At 41.7% G+C, this 23,448-nt stretch overlaps 3 protein-coding genes across 4 annotated transcripts; 1 reads left to right on the top strand and 2 right to left on the bottom strand.

Annotated features, from left to right (window-relative positions):
* Positions 1 to 4,404: 4,404 nt before the first annotated feature.
* AUG5 (HAUS augmin-like complex subunit) lies at positions 4,405 to 9,613 on the bottom strand. Of its 2 annotated transcripts, none has more exons than XM_078578667.1 (10): positions 9,088 to 9,613; positions 7,925 to 8,464; positions 7,632 to 7,773; positions 6,658 to 6,834; positions 6,272 to 6,481; positions 5,985 to 6,170; positions 5,341 to 5,500; positions 5,060 to 5,255; positions 4,857 to 4,989; positions 4,405 to 4,781 (listed from the first exon to the last, which is right to left on the bottom strand). In XM_078578667.1, exons 1-10 carry the CDS (start codon positions 9,519 to 9,521, stop codon positions 4,650 to 4,652), a joined length of 2,310 nt encoding a protein of 769 aa, XP_078434793.1. In that variant the 5' UTR covers positions 9,522 to 9,613; the 3' UTR covers positions 4,405 to 4,649. The 2 variants fall into 2 exon arrangements, with proteins under 2 accessions (XP_078434793.1, XP_078434794.1); XM_078578668.1 differs by having other exon boundaries at positions 9,413 to 9,558.
* Positions 9,614 to 13,267: 3,654 nt separating this feature from the next.
* LOC144705422 (P-loop containing nucleoside triphosphate hydrolases superfamily protein) lies at positions 13,268 to 17,773 on the top strand. The gene is made up of 11 exons (XM_078578085.1): positions 13,268 to 13,986; positions 14,129 to 14,365; positions 14,476 to 14,730; positions 14,841 to 14,920; positions 15,002 to 15,107; positions 15,211 to 15,324; positions 15,441 to 15,539; positions 15,634 to 15,723; positions 15,842 to 15,948; positions 16,826 to 16,969; positions 17,344 to 17,773. The coding sequence occupies exons 1-11, from the start codon at positions 13,708 to 13,710 to the stop codon at positions 17,726 to 17,728; spliced, it is 1,896 nt and encodes a 631-aa protein (XP_078434211.1). The 5' UTR covers positions 13,268 to 13,707; the 3' UTR covers positions 17,729 to 17,773.
* Positions 17,774 to 17,802: 29 nt separating this feature from the next.
* LOC144705423 (GTP-binding protein YPTM1-like) lies at positions 17,803 to 20,332 on the bottom strand. Its single transcript, XM_078578086.1, has 8 exons — positions 20,170 to 20,332; positions 19,992 to 20,064; positions 19,637 to 19,684; positions 19,473 to 19,520; positions 18,720 to 18,791; positions 18,424 to 18,579; positions 18,196 to 18,299; positions 17,803 to 18,042 (listed from the first exon to the last, which is right to left on the bottom strand). The coding sequence occupies exons 1-8, from the start codon at positions 20,181 to 20,183 to the stop codon at positions 17,949 to 17,951; spliced, it is 609 nt and encodes a 202-aa protein (XP_078434212.1). The 5' UTR covers positions 20,184 to 20,332; the 3' UTR covers positions 17,803 to 17,948.
* Between the last annotated feature and the right edge of the window lie 3,116 nt (positions 20,333 to 23,448).

The raw sequence follows: 23,448 nt of genomic DNA, 5'->3' as shown, positions 1-23,448 counted from the left end.
GTGATGACGTGGAGTCTATCGTGGCTGCCAGGTGGATCTCCAGCCAGATTTTTACCTGGCGGAACCCACCTAGCAGCCACGCTGGATTCCACGTCATCACCGTGATATGTCTACCTGCCAAGGGTTTAATTTAAAGAGAGAGAGAGAGGCATTCTAGAGAGAGAGTGAAGGAAAGAGAGCGATGTGCTTGAGAGAGAGAAGGAGAGAGAGGTTTTAGAGAGAGAAAGAGAGGCGTTGTTCTCTAGAACACCTCGCTTTCTCTCTCTAGAATACCTCTCATTCTCTCTCTAGAATGCCTCCTTTTCTCTCTCTTGAACCTGCCAAGGGTTTTCCGATAAGAGAGAGAGAGAGGCGTGCTAGAGAGAGAGAGAGAGAAGGAGAGAGAGGTTCTAGAGAGAGAAAGAGAGGTGTTCTAGAGAGAGAAAGAGAGGTGTTCTAGAGAGAGAAAGAGAGGTGTTCTAGAGAGAGAGGTGTTGTTCTCTAGAACACATCTCTTTCTCTCTCTAGAACACCTCTCTTTCTCTCTCTAAAACCTCTCTCTCTCTCTTTCTCTCTCTCTCTCAAGCACATCACTCTCTTTCCTTCACTCTCTCTCTAGAATGCCTCTCTCTCTCTCTTTAAGTTAAACCCTTGGCAGGTAGACATATCACGGTTATGACGTGGAATCCAGCGTGGCTGCCAGGTGGGTTCCGCCAGTTAAAAATCTGGCCGGAGATCCACCTGGCAGGCACGATGGACTCCACGTCATCACCGGGATATATCTCAGTCGACTTAGTGAGTTTGGGATATGCCGTGCCAAAAAAAAAGCTAAGGTTAACTCGATGATTTTGGACAAAGTTTGGGATGTACCGTGCTATTAACCCTATAACTTATGACAAGCATGTCCCTCTTCTACGCGTTCCAGAGACCTTGTCTACCAAGGAGGGGAGAAAGTGGAGTGTAGAAGGCCTGACTGGTACCAAAGATACTCCCTATTAGGGTTGTGTTTGAGGTTCAAATTTGGGGCAAGAATTTGAACAGCCCACAGCACAGAATCACTCTCTAATAGTGTCACAGCAATATTTGTGTTCTAGAGGACCCCAACATAGAGTTCTCCTTTTGATATCAATTTCTGATATTGTATACTGGATTATTTCAAATGATAATCGCCTGATATTGGATATCGTGACAGAAGCAAAAGTGCCGGGACGATGGCCCATGCTGGTACCGGATATCGGTTTCTTATATCCAGATTAGTCAGATATCAGAAATTGTTAGATGTACCAACATCTGAAATCCAGATCTAGCATGTTGATATGTTAATATTGGATTTTTTAAAAAAGAAACTGTCCCTAATGGAAAAAGGTTTTAAAACCAGTGTCTATACTGTTCATGTGAAAGCAAAATTTAGTAACCCTGTAATGAATGGAAATTTTCCATGTGGTATGTGAACTGATCTAAGCAGTCTGGACCTCAATGCATACCCCACTTATGTATGGCCTAGTGTAAGGCCCCAAAGTATGCGGCATTCCTATACAGAGGCATGAGTGCTAACTATGGGGACATGTTCGTGTGATGGACTCATGATTCTGAGACTAAGTTCTTTAGTGAGAGTTACTATAACACGCATTGTGGGTGGTGGCTTCCAACCCTGATCTTTTAGGCCATCTCCCTTAAAGGTGCGCGTGGCCGTCGGCGCTCAAGCTTGGCGGATCAGGGAAGGCTCGCGTGTGCTGGGCGCGCAGGCCGCCGACAGCGCACGCATGTGTGGGATGCGCAGGCTGTGCGGCGGTGCCGTGGCGCTGCGCACGGGGTTATGCGGCTGAGCTGCGCAGGGCGCGCGCATCACGTGTGTGGGCCGCGGGGCGGGAGACATCCCACCAAGAGACTAAGGCATTGGTGCACAGAGGCCGTCGAGACGGTGTGGGTGCGTGGCGCCGTTGCGGGTAGAGTTGGGCGCGCAGCGCCCAGCTTGAGGCGCCGAGTACCGATGGTGTGTGTGATCGCCAAGGCTGGGGTGGAGTGTGATCGCCACGCCCACGGGCGCGCGACGCCCGGACGCGTGTAGCAAAGGGGCCGTGAAGATTTAGTTAAATTCATCATCTTGTGTGGAACTGATTGCCCTGTCATTTTTTTCCCTTGACTGGTACCTTGAAACCGTTCACGTGTTCAGCATCTTGAAGTATCCATGTGCTCACTAAGTCGATGGATCTCCTCTTAAGCTTATTTAATCCTCAAAGGGTTAGAAGATGTTCTCACCATCTAGTCTCACTAAAACAAGAGGGAGGAATAGAGAAGTGGAGAAGAAAAGGGGGCTTCCCAAATATCACTATCATTGGGCACCTAAAATAGGTGCACCCTGTTATTTATACTTAAGTTAGAACTTTTCACAAAAGACATTCTAACTGCAGTATATACATAAACATCAATATATATTGTGCATGTGACCCTCTATGCTCATCTGTCAATCTAGTTAATAACTTTAATGACCAATCTGATTAATTAAATAAATGTGCATGTAGATTAATTAGCCAATGATCAAACTAACCAAATCGATAGAATTAAGTTTCCAACACTTGGGGGCCAAACTACACTTCGGCCTATACCACAAAGTCCACCATTGTGCAACTTTATTTATTCACTTATCGATTCATCTATGCATCTCTATCTTTCATTCTTCAAGATTTTCCCTCTTTCATTAAGACCTACATTAAGGTCTCGATCAGACATCAACCAGGTTGAACCCCAAGTGGATGTTGGATTTGATCAAACCTTCAAATTTGTTGGCGCTGTCAGTGGCTTTGAAGTAGGTGAAACTTCAAGGTCACATTGAACCTTTAGTGAGCCTAGCAGGCCGCACATATCCACACCCGGTCTACCAAGACATACTTTACACATGGTTTGTTGTTGAGCAATGCAGCTGCACAGTGTTCTGAAACTGTCTTCTATCACATTATGATGGAGTCCTGGAGACGAAGACATGACAGGCGGGTTTGGGAGTTTATCACAATAACATAAGACATGAAAAGTTTACTGGATGATGATAACGTGATGGATGGCTAGGGGCCTAGATGGACGACATGATGGGACATCATATCTCGATGATGGTGGCTAAATGTTTTTTTAAAATAAAAGCTATCTATCTCTCCTTTCCTTCACTAACCTTTCTTCACATATTCACATGCAGCGGCAGTTCTGGCTGTGGTGGCAGCAACAAGAGGTTGGAGACAGAGAGAAAAAAGAGAGCAAGAAATAAAGAAAGAGTGCAAGACATTGAGAGAGAGAGATGGCAATAGTACAATGGAAAAAGAGCAAGAGAGATAGTCGGGATGGGAAGTTTGTTGCCCGCGAATATTGTTTGTGAATGAACGAACAGGTATAAATCTATGTTCAGTCTGTTCGAGAAAGAGGAGGTGGGGGCCGGCTCGCAAACACTGTTTGTCAAGGATTTTCTATTTTCATGTTCTTGTTGTTAGCACATTTGAGAATGAACTGATTTTTTTCCCATCCTTAAGAGATAGTGAGTGCCTGACGCTGAGAGAGATATGGCAAGCGTACGAAGGGAAGAGAGCAAGAGAGATAGTGAGTGTCTGACACTGAGGGAAAGATGGCAAGAGTACGAAGGAAAGAGAGAAAGAGCAATAGAGAGTGCCTGACACTGAGACAGAGGGTGAGAGAACATAAGAAAGAGAGCAAGCAAGAGAGTGCATGACACTGAGAGAGAGAGAGAGGGCGAGAGAAAAAGAGAACACAAGAAAGAGAGGGCATGCAAGACATTGAGAGTGAGAGAGAAAGAGAGATGGCAACAGGACGAGAGCTAGATACGCACACACAGAGACAAAGTGAGAGAATCAGCGAGAGCAAGAGATTAAGTGAGAAAGAGCGTGACAGTAAGAGAAGAGCGAGAGCAGGACTAAGTGTGATGCAGAGCGAGAGACTGATAGGGAGCGAGAGACCGAGAGAGAGAGAAGCACAAGACGACGGAGGCAGGAAGGGAAGATTCTGCGGGAAGGATAGGGGGGCCAGTTCCACATGACGTGGGAGAGAGGGAATCAGATAAAGGATTTTTCTCCCATGAATGACATTAACAATTTTTTTTACTTGTTAGTATGGCTAAATGTGGCAGTCAGTTAAGCTGACTGAGTGACATGATGTCATGTGATGGACATACAGGATTCTTCTAAAACTCAGGGTCAGGTGACTGGACGGGAGACAAGACAAATAACCCGTCACCACTCGTCATCTGGACATATACAAAATAAGATCTCCTACCCATTGCATCCTGTCTGCTCCATTCAGGATGTGCCAAATCCTAGCTGCACATAGTGAAGGTTGGAGACAAGAACTGGCAATAGAGGGGTATTTGACACCCAAGTTATAAATCCTACTTGGATTTTATTAACACCCAAGTTATAAACCCACCAATAGAGGGGTATTTGACACATTTCATGTAAGCTATAGACTGTAGGATAGTCCCACAGTAAAAAAAAATTGAATCAGATACAATCAGGTAGATTAATCCCCCCAGCTAACCTGAGGATAGGACTTACCCTAGACGGAATAATCGATCAATCTGGTGCGATTGATCGGATATCAAACTGGATATTTAAAGGGATTCGAATGACCCATTTTGGATATTCGATCGAGACGCTGCTATAAAAAGATCAAACTCACATCATCTTTTGGTCATAAAAGGCCATCTGGAGCTGCCTCACGTGGTTGAGCCAGGCGGCTACATTCTGACCATCAACCAATACCCAGTCCACAACCGTCGCTGCTGGCTGTTCCCACCATTCATCGACCTGCAACAAAATTCCCGCATAAAATGGGTTAGCGTTTAAAAAAAATTAAATCCTATTTACTTGTAAGCTGCTCACCAGGCCTCTGATGCGCTGACAATCTTCCAAACCTTTCTGGGCATTAAAGACAGCATCCGTCAACTCAGGCAACCATCTCTGAGTTATGAGACGCTCCTGTTCTGCCGTCAAGTTCAAGCAGTAATTCGTTTTCCTGAAATTGAAGAAAGATTTTCTTATTGTCTTATTTCCTTCTGATCAGCAGAAAATTAAGTAGACATTACCTTTCGTAGCCTTGCTGGAGACGGTGCGCATGCTTTAACAGAAGGCGGTCACTCTCAACGAGCTCCCGCCGAGTATGAACAAGGTTTATAATCTTGGAGAGTTCTTCCAGAACGCTAGCCTCTGATGCCCGGGGCATTAAGTAAAAGTTTAGAGCATCAAGAACAGACCGTAGGGCCGCGTCCTGACATCTAAACCCTAATAATCACAATACAAAAGAGAGGATTTTATTTTTAAGAGCGCAGTTTTTTTATGGGACTATGAGAGATGCGGAAAACCTTACCAGAATGAGATTGGAGAGCAGTTGATATGCGGCATATAGATGGCAAGGCAGAGGGGTCTCCAGCTCCAGCTCGAGTGATCAGTAAAGATGCATTTGTCTCTGCAGCAGCCACCACCTCCGGCCCAGAAGATCCTTTAACACCCATGGACTCCAAGAGAGCCTGCACTGTTTGGAATTATCATTAGGGGTAGACAATCTGATTGAATTGGATTGAAATGTTTGATCAATTGAGTGGCCTTGATCATTAATGGATTGGCCATTCGACTGTTGAACAACAGATTTGATCCACTGTATCTACTAGTTCAATCAAATCTATTAATTAAGTGGAATGGCCAGATGGGCCACATTGGGCACTGCCATCTGGCGAGCCTATCAATCCTATATTTGCGGTTTCTGAAATGCGGAGCATTTTAAATAACTTGTGCTTATGATCGAAGGCAAAAACGTTGAAACATTTGATAGATCAGGTCTGATAGATGATAAATCGAAATCGAGAACAAATCGATTGGATAAAATGGATGGATCCCAGACCCATAATTATCATGCACATCAAAAAACCTGATCGTGGTAAAAAAGAGCATTCAATCTAAGAGAGAAAACATATATTCGAGTACAGAATAGAGGAAAAAGAATCTCTGATGGACCTGTGGGGTAGAGGGTAGCATGAAGAGGCTGTTATCCAGAGCTTCGGAGAAAGAGGACACTTCTTTTTCAATCAAATCTTTTGCACCAATAGATATTACTTCTACAGCATCACAAGCTGGGATGATGGTCTTAGATGCATATTCTCGAGCAGCTGATGGCTGCTTCCTCCAGAACGATGATGCGCTCTGCAAAAAAAAAAAAAAAAAAAAAAAAACCAGAAAGTTAAGAGAATTTAAATTAGATCAAATAGACAATAACATGGTCATTAAACTAATATTAAGGTCACCGAGTTCGCTTCAAGAAGAGAAGAATAAATAGATTCCAGTTCAGATCTACGAGCATCAAATTCTTCGATCTTTTTCCACTTTTTTTTCAGTGCTTCCCCAGCTTCTCTACGCTCCTCGCACAGTGTGCTCAAACGTTGAACCTCTGATAGCAAGGTGCTTACGCTTGCTCTTAAACCAGCTGCTTCTCTTTCTTTGGCCAACACGTCCAACTAAATAATACGAAAAATAGCAGATAAGTAATTCGGTTGTCCAAGGTTGACCAGTTTGACTTTTAATAAACAAAGCAATACTTCAGAAAAAGGGAACCATAAAATCTCCTCGAAGACATTTGATTATTACCCATCAAATAAAGTAGAATTCTTATAATATCAATGATCAACCAAACCTCGAAATGTCTAGTATTTCCAATATTTTGGGAGATAACCCCCGCGGCAATCGGCTGTGGTGCAGCCAAATCATTGTTTCCATGAAGACGTTTAATGAGCTTTTGACTCAAGCCTTTAGCTTCTGCAGCTTTGTTCAAAGAATCTTCAGTGGCTATGAACTGTTGCACGTGCTCTTTCTGAGAAGGAAACAACAGATAATGTCAAAAAGAAAACAAAAAGTTAAAAGAAAAGAGATGTAATGATGGAAACTCATGCCCGTCAGATATGATAACAAAAACGATAAGAGAAGACAAAATCTAAACTAGGTTCAACAAAGACAACCAACAGGAGAAAGTAGAAAGGAAAATGTAGAAGCTAGCTATCCCTATCTCTGCGTGCACCCAGGCATCTATAGACGTTGACTCTTGCTAAACATCAACGGGTAGTCAACGATTTCAACTTTATGGATTTCCTCCATAATTAAAGTTATAGAAAAAGATGGCCAAGATTTAATCTCCATACCTTATGATGTAGCATTCAACAAAATGATCACAAAATTTTCCAATAGCTACAAAAGGCAATGCGGTATATTCAAACCGAACTCTTCTGAGTGATAAAGGTGCATAAAAATTTCCAGGAGACGAAGATAAGTCTAATACTATAAAAGAATCCATACGAATGAACATCGTTTCTCCGAAACTAAACATATTTGTTCACGCAAATATACGCTCATTTTTTGGAAGCAGGTGATTCTGCATATTTTAATACTTAATGTAAATGACTCGCATATTTACTTGTGATATGTCCACTGGAAAAATGAATTTTTTTTTCTCTCTCTGGTACGAGATCCTAATGCAATGTCTCTTCACTAAGAAATTGTGAGTAGGCAAGATATTTTTGGTGAACAGATGCTGAATTCGAGATAATACTCATGAAATGATACGTCCACAATGCAAGAAAATAAAAAAGCAAAAACTTGTTATACTTGATATACCTCTTTGTCAAGAAGTTGATTCCAAATTCCTTTCGTAGAAAAATCTGATTCCAATTTTCCACTTCCATAGACTTGGTATTTCAACTGTGAACTTGAGTCAGGAGAGGTCACGTCTACTATCCGATCATCCTCGTATTTAAATCTGTATTTACACCATTATAAACAAAAAAGGTAAGAAAATGTAGTATCAAGAATTATCTCAAATCCAGTTTGCACAAATAGAAAAAACTAAGACATTAAAACATTTAAATTTGGCTGAGCAAAAAATAAAAGTAGGTTAAGTCGATCGAGACCTTAACAACTCTGCGTCAGCTTTAACATCAATTTTTCCTATTTCCTTCCGTAGCAGAGTCTTAACCTGTGATGTATAAAGCGTCACGGCTCGAAGAAGCAAGGAAGGATTTTTCAAAGAATCGATTGCTATAGCCTTGACGTCATCAGGTGCTGCTCCATCGAAGTCAAGTCCCAGCTTTGAAGCATCAACTTGAGCATTCAAATGAAGCCCTGTTCCTTCATAAGCTGGAAATATTCTGGATATTTTTTCTACCATCTGCGCTGCAAGGGTTTCACAAGCTTTTCTGATATTCTTTTCAAGCGTGGTCTCCACGAGAATAATATCATCAGAGGGCGTGTTTCCTTTAACTGTGGAGTAAACTGCATCATTACGAACTGGGCCAGCTGGATTATCAAACTCTCCAGTACCTATCCCAGAAGAGGAACTAATATTTTTTGCTTGATCGACATAGTATTGAAGACGCTTCTGATACTCGGCAAATATCCTGGATGCTTCGTCGCACTGTTGATTATAGGCCTCCAACATCATCAGCTTATGCCTGAGGAAACAAATCACAGCAACTTGATGGGATATCAATGCCAAAAAAGAAATGGAAATTCAGAAAATTTATTAAATATCCATTCATGTTTGTGCTGCAAGCTGCAACGCGTGGCATACTTCAGGTCATTACAGCGAAAAACATCCAAACATTAAGAAGACAGAAAGACCATCTGCAACAAGAGAAAAATTAGGAATCATGACCCTAAGAATTTCGAAGGCAATTACAGCGAAGAACATCCGAACATTAAGAAGAAAGAAAGAATTTTTGCGACAAGAGAAAAACTAAGTGTTTTAAATTAAGCAACTCTTTAAATAATGAAGAATAAGCCTAACTGCATACGGAAATTAACGAAAAATAACCGAATTTGAAGCGTGAACCAAATAATGGATCACGACGAGGGAAATTCAGATTTCAGAGGGCAGAGTTCATTCTACTTGGAGAAGAGAAACAAATTTCATACTTTGTGGTTAGTTTAAACAACAATATATTTGGGATGTAGACAAAAAATTCGCAGGCTTGGCAAAAAATTCCACCCCATAATCGGAAGAATCCTCAACACTTCAACAGAAAAAAAAATTGAAATACAACTTAAACGGGTCTCAAAAGAGAAAGAAATCCACCTTGCACTGGACCTCTCCTCGAGCATTCTCTTGCGCTCCGTCTCTTCCCTAGCGATCTCATTCATCCGAGCCCTCAATTCCTTCCTCTGCCGTCTAACCACGGCCCTCAGCCGAGCCGCTTCCTCCTCAGCCAAATCCCGCTCCCGAATCGCGGCCTCCCTCTCTTCCAAATCGGACTTGCCCTTCTCCACGTCGCGCAATCCGACACCAGCGGCCCCCTCCGCGGTCGACAAGCCATGAACGACTATATTCCTTCGCACCGTCGCCACCGTCTTCTCCGATCTGACCCTCTGCAGGAAGAAACTCCAAACCGGAGCCATGTTACCTCTGCTCATCTTCTGAATCACCTCCGGCCGCGGCAGCGGGCCTGCGTAGCCCATCTCCTTCTGCAACCACTCCATGATCTCCTCCGGCTTCGGCACCGAGCTCTGCATCTCCTCCTTGCCGATCGATCGGCGCTCCACTGGCGGAGCTCGATCGCAAACTCTAGACTGAAGATTGAAGTGTTCTTGCTCGGTGAGAGAGGGAGTCTGGTTTAAATTTGGGAACGACCAAACTATATAGATCGGACGGTTTAGAATCGGTATAAGTGGCCCATGGGCCATGAGTATTAAAAGATTAATCTTTTAGTTTCGCCTTATAGAACCAATTAGAGATGAATGACGGATGACGTTTCGTCGTCCGTTCGTTTAAATTTCTTTATCCGTCAGCGTCCGTAGCGACGGATAACGAATGACTCAACGGTTGGATTTCCGTCGTACGTCATTAGTCATCCGTCGTTCGTTCGTGACGAAAGATGGATGACGAAAATGAAGGACATCGACAGTAATGACGGATGACTCTTACCGATGACGAATTTTTTTAATGTATTTATTAGAAAACTTAAAAATTAATCTCTTAATCAATGTACCTTCTATAGAAATTTCAGCAGAATTAGAAACAGCAGGCAAAGACAAACCAATTTAGAAAGCAGTGAAATTTTTTCTCAACAGAAGTAACAGAAACCATTGCAAAAAATCAGTTTCTTGAACAATTACTTACAGGAAGAGGAAGAGAGGCGCAGGCCCAGGAAGAGGGAGAGAGGCAAGAGACCAAGAGACAGAAAGAGGGAGAGAGGTGAGAGACAGAGAGAGGGAGAGGGGCGAGAGATGGAGAGAGGGAGAGAGGCGACAGCCGCAGAGGGGGAGAGGGGCGACAGACTTAGAGGGGGAGAGAGGCAAGAGACGGAGGGAGAAAGGCGAGAGACGGAGGGAGAGAGGCAAGAGACGGAGAGAGGGAGAGAGGCGACAGCCGAAGAGGGGGAGAGAGGTGACAGACGAAGAGGGAAAATGACTGGAAGGGGGGGGGGGGGGGGCAAGGACGTCCGTTTCGTCACCGGGACGTCCGTTCCATTCCGTTTACTTCCCTGGACGATTGACAGAATGGATGAATGGCGAACTCGTGAAGATGACTAAACAGGTGACAAATGACGAAAAAAAAATTGTCAGATGGATAACGGAACGGAAGTCCGGTCTATTCCATTCCGTCCGTTCAAAAACATCATTCGTTTTCGTCCTCCAGCTCTAGAACCAATCGCCATTAATCAGATACTATTAAGATTGACTTAACATGCGATGTTTACATGTATTGATTCAAACTTAGGAAACATCAACTTGGCAATATCTTTTCAGTGTTGCCACAAGGGTGCTATATAGAGTTAGATCTTGTAAATCTGAGAGAAGCATTTAAATTCATCCCTATTAAAGACATAAATAATAGTCCAGAGAATGGGAATGAGTTTCATAAAAAATAAGAATGCAAGAGAATGATAGCACAGTTTTTAATCTTTGATTTCATACACTTCTACATCCTCCCTTGTGGACTCTGTATTATTCTTAGAGTCCCAACATTTCATAGTTATGGTCTTGGATAAAAGATGAGCACAAAACCAGGGTGATTTAGTGAGAGTGAAATCTATCATTGATGTTTCAGAATTATATAATCAAAATGATGAGTTTCCCTTAACAATTTATATCTGGTATAATGTGAGGGATTAGTCCACGGAGAGGTGGTTAGCCAGTAAAAATCAGATTTAAATTTGTATCGAAAACTGTTATAGGTTTTGTAGAATTTTATAGTATTTTATATACCATCAACTAGGTGTGTAATTGAGTGTCATAGCACCCGACTTTGCATGTCTGCGCAAAAACAATTAATAATGCATCAAGAAAAAAATGATGGCCATATTTGGGAGAAAATTACACAATAAAAACACAAAGTTCAGCCCCAAATGTCATAGTTCAATTAGTGAACATCATAGTTCAATTGGAACTGAAGAGTTTATTATCCATATTTCGGTGCACACTTTGAAGGAAGAGATCAATGTTGATATGATTATCATTTATCAATCTTTATGACAGAGACTATGGTCTGGAGGAGGATAGGATGATAATGACCCACTGTAGTGACAAACTGGTTCTCTAGATGAGGTAGTGACCTAAGTTAGAATGGTTGTTAGAACCATTCATGGATAAACAAAGTAATAAATAATTTTACGGATCTGTTTAGGACACATAAATTGAAGCCAAAAATAACTTTTACTTGACTTATTAACACCGCAGAGTAGCACACATGAGATGCCAGGGGAAGCTATTACAAAACAAATGTAATCAATTCAGGGGCTGGTTACTTCACATCAAGAGGGAAATGGACAAAGATCTCTCGTAAACAACCATTCAAAGCTACTCAAGGAGTTCGCCTTTCTATTGAGTCCATTTGCATACACAATGGATCATGTGAGCTGGTCGACCGAGTAAGTAATTGTAGATTTCATCCTTCTAGTAGGTTCTAACATGGCACATGTATGATGACGTGGTTCACACAGTCCACATTTTTCACAGGTAGGCGCGTGCCTCAGGAGTGAGCATCGTTTAAAGCTATCTACAGCACCATGCAGTCGAAAAATATCAACTATGAGAAGTTGTTACAGGACAACGACGTTGTCATGGTTGTCACAATACTAGACGGATTTTGCAAGGGCATAATGTTTGACTAGTCAAGAAGACTAGAACAGCACTAAACCAGGACAAGACAATACCATATCAGAACCATATCAAACTTTAAATAAGGTTTAGGTCCTCGCTAAAAATTGGGACCAGACCAGGACCATCAAATCCTATTCGTTTCTAATATCTCTCTTATCTCTCTCGTATTAGTCTGTCTCTTCTGTTCATCTCTCTCTAATCTCTCTCGTTTCTCATCTCCCTCTCTTTTGTAGTACTTCTCATGTCTCTCTCTATCTTCTTGGTTGCTCATCTCACTCTTATCTCTCTCGTTTCTATCTAGTCTATCTCATATCTCTCTCATTCTAGCCTCTCTCCCTCTTCATTGTTACTCGTCTCTATAGTGCTGGGACGCGGATGGGACGATTTTTTCGTCCCAGGATGAAAAATTATCCCGTCCGCGAGGCTGGACAAAAACTGGGACGGAAATTTGTCCCGAGACAAATGGACTGTACGGTTTTCGTCCACTCAGATGAAAAAATCGTCCCGTCCAGAGGTCTCGGATGAAAAAACCATCCCGTCCGCTTCCCTGCATTTATTCCGGACGTCGGACAGGACGATCTTCATCCTATCCCGTCCATCGTCCACATCTCGGACGATCCGGAACTATACTAGTGCAGGGACGTGGACAGGACGCGGACGGGACATTTTTTTGTTCCAGGACGAAAAAATTGTCCCGTCTGTGAGATTGGACGAAAATCGGGACGGAAATTTGGCCAGTGACGAATGGATGGGACAGTTTTCGTCCTCTCGGACAAAAAAATTGTCTTGTCCGGAGGTCTCGGACGAAAAACCGTCCCACCCACATCCCTGCACTGATTTCGGACGTCAGAAGGCAGATCTTCGCGTCCCGTCCCGTCCACGTCCCGGAGGATCTGGAACTATACTCGTCTCCCTCGTTCTAGTCTCTCTTGTTGCCTATCTCTCTCTCTTTCTCCAGTATCTCTTCTCCCTATCTATCTCTTTCGCGCGGGGTTTTGAGCGGTGCGCAGTTCGGATTTCCGGCCCAGAACCGCCCCACTCCCCGCGCGAGGCTTTAGTGCGGTCGAAAATTCGTCCAGTGGGGCGAATTTCCGCGCCGATCAGCGCGACGATCCCTAAACCCCCAACTCAAAACCTTGAGACTAAACCCGTAAAACCCCAACCCCAAAAGTATAAAAGCCCGCCGCGGTCGACGAGCAGGTCGACCGCAAAGAGGCGGCGACGGCGAAATCGGCGACGGCGAGGGCGAAATCAGTGTCGGAGACGGCGAAATCCGCGGCGGCGACGTTGAAATTCGAGGCGGCGCGACGAAATCGACGGCGGAGACGGTGAAATTGGAGGCGGCGAGGCGAAATCGACGGCAGCGACGGTGAAATTGGGGGCGGAGAGGCGAAATCGACGGTGAAATTGGGGACGGAGACGCGAAATCGACGGTGAAATTGGGGGCGGAGAGGCGAAATCAACGGTGAAATTGGGGGCGGCGCGGCGAAATCGACGGCGGCGACGTTGAAATTCGAGTCGGCGAGGCGAAATCGACGGTGACATTGGGGGCGGCGCGGGGAAATCGACGGCGGCGACGGTGAAATTGGAGGTGGCGATGGCTATGGCGATGGCGAAGTCGGAGGCGGCGAACGAGGCGCTGACGACGACTCTCTTCTCAGAGCTGGAGCCGCGGATATCGGAGCCTGTTCTAGAAGCGCTGCGAGAAGGTGGTTTCCGCTTCTGCACGCCAGTCCAGGCCGCTGCTATACCTTTGCTCTGTAGCTTCAAGGACGTCGCCGTCGACGCGGCCACCGGATCCGGGAAGACACTCGCCTTCGTCGTTCCTGTTGTTGAGATCCTCAAACGGACGTCTCTCCCTCCAAAATCTCACCAGGTACGCCATTCAACCAGTTTTTTTGGAGCTTGGAACTGAAAAAACGCGGAAATTAGGTTTATCTGGTAATCGCGAGTGATTTTACCTTGTGTTTTCTGTTTGTTTCCCTTGAATCGGCTTCAATTTTCGTGATTTTTTCTAGGTTTTGGCCTTGATCATCTCCCCGACGAGAGAGCTGTCGTCGCAGATATACAATGTGGCAAGACCTTTTCTATCGACTTTACCGGGCGTGAAGACTTTGCTACTTGTCGGAGGCGCGGATATCAGAGTGGATTTGAAGAGAATCGAAGAGGAAGGGGCAAATGTGCTGATTGGAACGCCTGGAAAGATATTCGACATCATGGAACGGATGGAAATTCTGGATTTTCGCGGCCTAGAGGTTCTTTGATCTTTGTTTTTTTAATATTCCAAGTAAAATTCAAAATGATGTGTTCTTGAATTGCTGTGATAGAATCGAGTTTCAGTAATGAATTTGATTATTTGGTCCAGGTTTTGATTCTGGATGAAGCTGACAGGCTTTTGGACATGGGTTTCCAGAAGCAGCTCACATCTATAATCTCTCGGTTGCCTAAGCTCCGAAGAACAGGTCTTTTCTCCGCTACTCAGACGGAGGCTGTTGAAGAGCTTGCTCGAGCTGGACTTAGAAACCCTGTGAGGGTTGAAGTTCTGACTGAAACAAGACCTCAGTCCAAAGGGCATCAGGAAATGGCTTCATCCAGAACTCCTTCTGGTCTTCACATAGAGGTATAAACAATCATTTAATCAAAACTTTATGTTTATGCATTGATAGTTCCTAAGTGAATGCAAATCTATTCCAGTCAGCATTTTGTTTAAGAAACTTCATCTACCTGCAGTATTTGGAGTGCGATGCCGATAAGAAGTCTTCGCAGTTGGTCGATTTTGTGGCGAAGAATAAGTCAAAGAAGATGATAATGTACGTACGATTTAGACCCCAATTAACACTTTTCATGTCTTTCTTGATGATGCTGAGACTCTGTTATGGTCACGATTACAGTTATTTTATGACATGTGCTTGCGTTGATTATTGGAGCCTGGTTTTCCCCAACATTTCTGTCCTCAAGGGATGCTCTCTGACTTCTCTTCATGGGAGAATGAAGCAGGTATGCCGAAAGAAGTTCATGAATCGTGGTTCTTCTCGTAATATTGTTGCAGATTGCCAGAGATGAAGCATTAGCCCATGTTTTACTCGTGTTAATTTCACAGATTGTAAGAGAGAAAGCATTAGCGGAATTCACAGCTCTTGAAAGTGGGGTTCTTTTGTGCACTGATGTTGCGGCTAGGGGACTAGATATTCCTGGGGTTGATTGGATTGTTCAGGCAATTTCTTGTTCATTATTTTTTTATGGTTTGCAGTAATTGGGTATTTCCTGAATTGCGTCTGAGTAATGTTTTCTTCGCCGTTCTTGAACTCTTATAAGTGGTTTATTTTGTAGTATGATCCTCCCCAAGATCCTAACGTGTTCATACACCGAGTTGGCCGAACTGCCAGGCTGGGGAAGCAGGGCAGTGCCATCGTCTTTCTCTTACCGAAGGTTAATTATATATGCTTGCATCTGATTCATGAATATCCCATTTGCGTACGGTTACATAAAGTCACCATATTTTTTTGTTTATTTTTTCTCCCAGGAAGAAGCCTATGTTGAATTCTTACGACTCAGAAGGGTTCCGCTTCAAGAGAGGACGATCTCAGATGATGCCGCGGATGTTGTTCCTGAGGCAAGAAAAATATGCCCATATTTTTCTTTCAGAAAAATGATGGATTTTAAAAAAATGACCCTTTCCGGAACGAGAAACTTTTATTGTAAAATTATACTTGTTTCTCTTGTTTTGGTAGATCCGGGCCACTGCTAAGATGGACCGGGATGTCATGGAGAAAGGCCTCAAGGCATTTGTCTCCTTCGTCCGCGCATACAAGGAGCATCACTGTTCGTATATTTTCAGGTGATCTTCTTTGTTTTCAGAAGTGTTCTGCAATCCGATCGTGATTGGATTGGATCACGCTTAATCTCGGCCCTGCCAAATGATCCATGGATCAAAAAAGTCGTTCAGATTGGTCAGTCGATAGATCGGATGGGATGGTTCTTGATCGTGCCAATTTGACCCTATAATAAGTAGATCATATGTCCGATATAGCATGTTCAATCTGATCAATATGTCTGTGGTTTTAAGTGGAAGGCAGTGTCCGTCCAACAGAAATCTATCACATCATCATTGCATAAGTTTCATGAATCAGATCAATCTGTCAGTGGATTTAAGCGGAAGGCAGTGTTCGTCCTTCAGAAATTTATCGTATTGCCATTGCATAAAATTTTCATGACTCAGATGTATCTATAGTTAACCTTCAGTAAGTGAGACAATGGCACTGCCCTGCTTCCTCAGCCACCTGTCAAAAGACCAAAAAAAGGCCATGAAACGTAGTTTTTTCCTCCATTGTGCATACATTTTATATCTTGGTAGGCCCTCAATCTGATGACCTGATTGTTGATCACAGTGATCCACGATTGGCTATCTCGATCAATCTTTCTGGCTAGATCAAGATAGCCCCTTTTATCATGAATCCATTGCAGATTTGCCCAGACCAAAAACCAAATCGGAGGTTGCATTGACCCTTTAGGCCTTGTGTGTACTTAACATTCATATTTATTTATCATATTAGTAGGGTCACCAATTTTTTGTTGATCTTTCTTAATTTCTTTTGAAAAAAATAAAAAAAATGGGTCGGTCAGATCAAATCCCCAAACACTAATTTTTAAGGTGCCCTGACTTTTAAACTTAATACTGATTTTTTTTTTATAAAACCATAAATCTATCTTTCTAGATGGAAAGACCTGGATATTGGGAGGCTGGCCATGGGCTATGGCCTTCTACAGCTCCCTTCAATGCGCGACGTCAAGCTCCACTCTCTCTCCCTCGACGGCTTCACCCCAGCCGACGACGTTGACTTCAAGACCATCAAATACAGGTCAACACCTCAACCTTTTGACCCATGCCCAGCTTCCCCTCTCATGACGAGTAGACATGGGCGTTCTGTTCTTTTTGTGCGAATTTGTGCGAACTGTTCGTTGTTCAGTTTTCCAAACAGAAGAAAAACAGATCCAAACAGAACATCGAACAGACCCGTGTGTGGTTCTTTTGTTCGCTTTGTGCAAATTTTGTTCTTGTTTTGTGCGAATGTGCGAATATGCGCAAGCGTGCAAATTTTGTTTGTTTTAAAAAAAAAGAACAGAACAAAGAACAAGGCCGTGTGCGGTCCTTTTGTGCAAATTTTTTGTTCGTTTAAAATGAACAGAACGGAACAACTATGTCTTATGACGAGTCGACGCTCTAATGTTTCAGAGATAAAGCCCGCGAGAAGCAGAGGCAGAGAAAACTGAGGGAGAAAGAATCTGGCGAGGAATTGCAGATCAAAGAAGCTACACTGTTACTGAAGTCAAATTCAACGGGCGTCAAGGGGGATAAGGCGACGAGGAAGTCAACAGGCAGGCAGCGGCGGGCAGCTCAGACTAAGGAAGACGAGGAAGACCTGGTTCGCGAGTACCGGCTTCTGAAGAAGCTGAAGAGAGGCGACATAGATGAAGGCGAATACGAGAAGCTCATTGGCTTTGGCGAGCCTTCCGATGACGACGAACCTCAAGAGGAGAGAAAATCAACAAACAAAGGCCAGAGGAAACAAAGAAGAGATTCAAGGCGAGGATCAAAGGTCTGTAAACGTAGGTACTAGTAAACCGGTTATTATTTTATCCAAATTATAACTTTTCCAAGACAACCGAAGATAGTCAACTTTAGAAAACCGAGTGGAAAAAGCCAGAGATATCTGCAAAACTTAGAAACTAATGACCGATAATTTGTTTTCCTAATTAGATCCCTGACAGTGCTTTCCGGGAGATTACTGCTCCCTGACACAAAATAACAGTGAGTTGAGGAGGATCAACATTAGGGAGTCAGCTGCAGCAGCTGCTTTGTTGCTGAATGGGGCGGCCGCTCATCTGGACCGAGTTGGATGGTGGTTTATCTGACCCTGATAGATTTCCCATCCTGCAAATTTGGAATTATAATCGAAGATGGTTAGATTATCTATTGGATTAATAATAACATCTGTCAAATTGGTGTAATATGACTTGCATGGTATGATATTTAATGACGCTAATAAATGGGTAATAATTTATGCGAATTTTAGTTAATGCTTGCCTTTTCTTAATCTCTGCGGACATGGTTAAGAAAGCTTCTTCAACGTTAATTGAGTCCTTGGCACTGGTCTCCAGAAAGGGAATGCCGAGCTCCTCGGCAAACGCCTGCATCCATCAAGATCATAAAATTATAGATTATCTAGTTAGCTGAATCAATCAAGATAGTTTGACTGATGCTTTGATCTACCAGTTAAATCATGAAATATAAATAAATAAATAACTGAGTCACCTTTGCCTTCTCGGTGTCAACGACTTTGTCTTGCACCAAATCGCATTTATTTCCCACCAGAAGCTTGCAGACACTGTCATTTGCATATCTGTCTATTTCACTTAACCACTGCTTAACATTGTTGAAGCTCTCCATCTCGGTAACATCATAGACAATCTGTAAAATGCAATGCAAACTAACCATGAACTTCTTCAAGAGTTATAACTAAAATTGAAGAAGAAAAAATTCAAAAGAACAAGAACATGTATTTTCAGCCCAAACCAGCAGTTCTAAGCGATTAAATTATAAATTCTTACAATAATTCCATGCGCGCCCCTATAGTAACTGCTAGTTATCGTCCTGAATCGCTCCTGTCCTGCAGTGTCCCACTAAGAAAAATAGAATGAGAAAAAAGGCAAGACTTCATATGAAATGTAAATGATTATTAAATTTCGGAAAAAAATTATATCAATGATTAAAATAAGACAAGGGTTTTAGGCACATTAAGACAATGAAAACATACCAAATCTGATTACTACTTGTACCAATACTCAACAATAAATAGGAAAAACGTAGTTAGTGGTCAACCGTAAGATAAAAAACTCAAGAATTCTAGAGCAGTTCGTATTCAACACGCAACATCAGGCTCAAACGACTGATTTTTTACCTCCTCATAATGAGTGGTTTCCGATCAAGGAAGACATTACTCAAAACACATACTAAAGCAATCTCATTATAAACATCGGAACTATGATCCGATTCAAGATTTTTCTAGCAAAGTTAACAATATTAAGCAAAGTTAACGATGTAATATTAGCAAAGTTAACGATAGTCAACAACCCACGGGTGTTCTTTCAGAGACCAAAGGCGAAGGGGAGAAGTTGACAAGAGAGCGAGGCTAGATTCTACACAAAAAAATCATCTCGATTACTTTAATTTTTTCTTCAACAAAAAACTTTCATCACAATTACCACGTAGCAAAGTTCACATCGTTTCACGTAAAAAATCCATATCTTGAAACATGATACTGAAGTTCGCTAAAATAATCAAAGATTACAGAGCACACTTACAATTTGCAGCTTTACAGTCTTCCCGTCTAATTCGACAGTTCTGATTTTCTGTAAGAATAAATACAAACATAACATTTTATTTTAACATGAATGAAAGAGCCATTAATACAACACAGTGATAAGTATTTCACTGTCTAAAGACGTGGGTTAAATGATAGACTTACAAAATCAACTCCGATCGTGCTTATATAGCTATCGACATAGGAATCGTCCTGAGAAAATGCGATTCAATCATCTCATTATATTGGACACTTGATATTTCATGTCAACGAGTTGAAGGAAAAAGAAAAAGTAGATTAGCGCATTGCTTTCACAAGGAGACGAACACAATATTCTTGAAGCAGAAAAACAACGAGATACCCAAAAAAGATTAAAAAAAATCACAAGAGATCCAATGAGTGATAGCTCACACACATTTTCGCACAATAACTCAACATTAAATTTGAAATGCTTACGCGCTAACCCAATGTTCCTACAATGATAAAATAAAAAAATGTAGGAAGATGAGAAAAATCTTACAGAGAATCTTAGAAGAAGACATGATTTACCCACGGACGAGTCCCCAATCAAAAGCAGCTTGAACAGGTAATCACTACAAAAGGGCCAAGAATCGAGATATTGAGCTCCAAAGAGAAAAAATTAACAACATTGGGCAACCAGTAGTAAGATTTGAGACCGATATCGATCTGGGCCTCACTATTCGTTACTCATGTCGACAGATTACAGCGAGAAGAAACCCTTCACCGCCAAATGCGCGATTCTTCACTCGGACCGTTCAAAAGGCACACCCGCTAGGATTTGGAGAGCTGCTGCCTCCCCTTTCGAAGTGAGATAGTGAAGAAAGTACCAGTTTCATGCAATCTGAGATGAATTTATTTGGACCTGCTGTTGGGATATAATTATTCAGCACACCATGATAATGGCTATCTATAGTTCTTATTCTATCCATGTTTATGTGATGTCACACTAACTAAAATGTCATTTAACTATTTTTCCAAGTAGCCTTCTTAGTGATGAAGGAGAATACTGTTGACTCATTTATTTGGACCTGATGTTGGGATATACTTATTTATTACATCATGATAATGGCTATCTATAGTTCTTATTGTATCCATATTTATGCTATATCCCACTAACTAAAATGCCATTTAATTATTTTCCTAAGTAGCCTTCTTAGTGATGAAGGAGAATATTGTTGACTCATTTATTTGGACCTGATGTTGGGATATACTTATTTATTGCATCAGGATAATGGCTATATATAGTTCTTATTGTATCCATCTTTATGTGATATCCCACTAACTAAAATGCCACTTAACTATTTTCCTAAGTAGCCTTCTTAGTGATGAAGGAGAATATTGCTGACTCATTTATTTGGACCTGATGTTGGGGTATACTTATTTATTACATCATGATAATGGCTATCTATAGTTCTTATTATATCCATCTTTATGTGATGTCCCAGTGACCACAATGCTATTTAACTGCCTTTCTAAGTAGCCTTTTCATGGTGTTCTTACTATAGGCAACGATGGAGGAGAATATTATTTTGAAAGTTTATTATAGGAAACGATGAAGTGTTAGTTACCTTTAATAAAAGTTATGACAAGTGCATTCATTTAGAGAAACAGTCCCATTGTACTGCACAAAGTCTCAATTGTGGAACCACAACCAATTATTTCTAGGAAAAATATAATTCTATAAATTCCCATTACAAATAAAATTTTAAGATACTGAAGAATCATTAATTAATTTATTCTTAAATGTGTACATTATATAAATAAAATGTGGGAAATGTTAATAAAGAACCAAGGAATGCATGCAATATAAGATTTATATTACAGAGCTTTGAATAAAAACTATTAATATTCAGCTCCTATTGAAATCTCAGCTCCGCATTTGGGCAGACCAAATGTGATTATTTAAACAACCACAATTTGAATCCCAAAACTTTTTCCCTTATCCTTGATAAAAAGAAAGTTCGAATTTCCACCAAAGCAGGCTCAAATATTTTTTTATTTTAGGTGCTCAGATTATACTCATGTTTTGATCATGTTATATCTTTGTTTTTCAAAAATTGGAGGAGGCTCAAAGTGATAAAGGGATTCAGGCAATTGAGCAAGCTATTATCCATGAATCACCATCCAAAAATATTTCAAGGAATTGAGATGTCGAGTCGGTCTTCGAGATATCTAGATATATATCTTATACAATCAATTTAATATTATTATTATGACATATTAGACATGAACCCATTTTTCAACTTATATAGATATATTTTCCTTCCTATCCTTGTGGGCTATTAAAAACCTATATATTGCCCATTATTTTGTGCTTTTTGGTTCCTATCTTTTAGTATGACGCAGAATATCCAAAAATGAAAATCAAATCTTATCTCAGAACCTCAATTTCTCCTTCTCTGTATAGATAGAATTCTCTCTCACCACAGTGTGTATGTATTTTCTCTCTGGAAATTCAGGGTTTATGAATCTTTTTAATAGATTACTTTGATTCGACATAATACAAATTAATATAGTAGGGTTATCCCATCGCCACATATCTGATGGATATTAAGTTTTCTGAAAGCCAACACACTTCCATGTCTCATTTATGTTCATTGCAATATATTCTTACTCGTTAATATTTTGTGATATTTATAGTGAAGTTCTTGAATACTTGTAATGACTAAGTGAACTTTGTTGAGATTATCACACAATAATCACAATTCTTTAAAAATGTGTGTTGGGTTCTATGGCCTTGATCTGGATGAAACAAAATGGATTCCTCCAATAGAAGACTAATAATGGAATCAAAACAACATCAACAACGCATTGAGATGTGTTCAACCGCTCATCTGTGCAACCTCTTTATAGATCTTCAGAATCCTTGGCATGTCAAAGCTCATCCTTTGTCTTGACGAGCTCTATTCACTCTCTGTCATCATTGTCATGTCATTTTGATCATATTGGGAATGGACGGGAGCTAAGGGAAGAGGGGATAAGAAGGGGAAGAGCTCTGAAAAATTTGGGCATGGGTAATTTTTTTTCAAGGCATTTCCCTATTATACTTGGAGGGTATTTTTCATAAAACCTCTAAACTTCAAGTATTTCTTCCGACATCTAAAAGACCATATGTGTGTCACCCTCTAGGCCCATGTATCAGTCTAGTCAATGACTCCAATGGCCCAATTAATTAACTATATCAACATAAAAATTAATTAATGGAATGTCAATTTAACCCATAGGTAGGTTGCGTCTTTAGGCCATGTGATGCCGGACTTTGTCAAGGACATCGTCGAGGACAGCGTCCGGTCGGTATCGAGATGATGCTTTGATACTAAATTAATTATTTGCATCACATCGCCTATGTATTTATTCGCATTCCAAATTAATTAACTATATCATCATAAAAATTAATTAATGGAATGTCAATTTAACTCATAGGTAGGTTGCGTCTTTAGGCCATGTGATACCAGACGTCGTCGAGGATGTCATCCGGTCGGTATCGAGACAATGCTTTGATACCAATATGATGTCGTCCAATGGATATCCCCTAAGAGAATGAAACTACGTGATGCAATGAATCCTAGGCGGATGTATGTGTAGGCCCCGACTCGTGGGGTTTCGTCAAACTCCGAGCTCTGGGGCGGGAGACCAGTGACAGTGACGGTGACCTTCTGAATCTTGTCGGAGTGACGATGGCGACTACCGCGTCAAGCACAATAAATCTGTTGGCGCTTGCACGTAACGGATGGGCTCAACCCGTACCAAGGAAATTACTCAATTTGTAGTTTTTGATAATTAAACTCTCACCTAAACTAACCCGAGCGCGATGGAGTGGAGTCGAAAGTATACTGGAGAAAGTAATGTAACTGACGACCAAGGGGGACGACGTAGCTCATCGGTGATGTCACAATCATCACTGTAATCTTTTAGTGCACTAACCAGTGCAGGCAGGTATGGTAGAGGCGTGCCAG

The sequence above is a fragment of the Wolffia australiana genome, chromosome 7 (assembly GCF_029677425.1).
Source record: "Wolffia australiana isolate 7733 chromosome 7, ASM2967742v1".
Lineage (NCBI taxonomy): Eukaryota > Viridiplantae > Streptophyta > Magnoliopsida > Alismatales > Araceae > Wolffia > Wolffia australiana.
Note: the sequence above shows the minus strand (reverse complement) of the source record. Positions and strands in the feature narration are given on the sequence as shown.

Bases quoted from the DNA above. Each gene is read 5' to 3' on its own strand.
- AUG5 (XM_078578667.1), bottom strand. From the start codon at position 9,521: ATGCAGAGCTCGGTGCCGAAGCCGGAGGAGATCATGGAGTGGTTGCAG. The intron at 6,835-7,631 runs GTATATCAAGTA...TTTCCTTCTCAG, and splicing joins ATCAACTTCTTGACAAAGAG to AAAGAGCACGTGCAACAGTT. The intron at 5,501-5,984 runs GTCCATCAGAGA...CAAACAGTGCAG, and splicing joins TGCTACCCTCTACCCCACAG to GCTCTCTTGGAGTCCATGGG.
- LOC144705422 (XM_078578085.1), top strand. From the start codon at position 13,708: ATGGCTATGGCGATGGCGAAGTCGGAGGCGGCGAACGAGGCGCTGACG. The intron at 13,987-14,128 runs GTACGCCATTCA...GATTTTTTCTAG, and splicing joins TCCCTCCAAAATCTCACCAG to GTTTTGGCCTTGATCATCTC. The intron at 15,325-15,440 runs GCAATTTCTTGT...TTTATTTTGTAG, and splicing joins GGGTTGATTGGATTGTTCAG to TATGATCCTCCCCAAGATCC.
- LOC144705423 (XM_078578086.1), bottom strand. The intron at 19,521-19,636 runs GTAAGTCTATCA...TTATTCTTACAG, and splicing joins GCACGATCGGAGTTGATTTT to AAAATCAGAACTGTCGAATT. The intron at 18,043-18,195 runs GCAAGCATTAAC...CCAAATTTGCAG, and splicing joins TCCGCAGAGATTAAGAAAAG to GATGGGAAATCTATCAGGGT.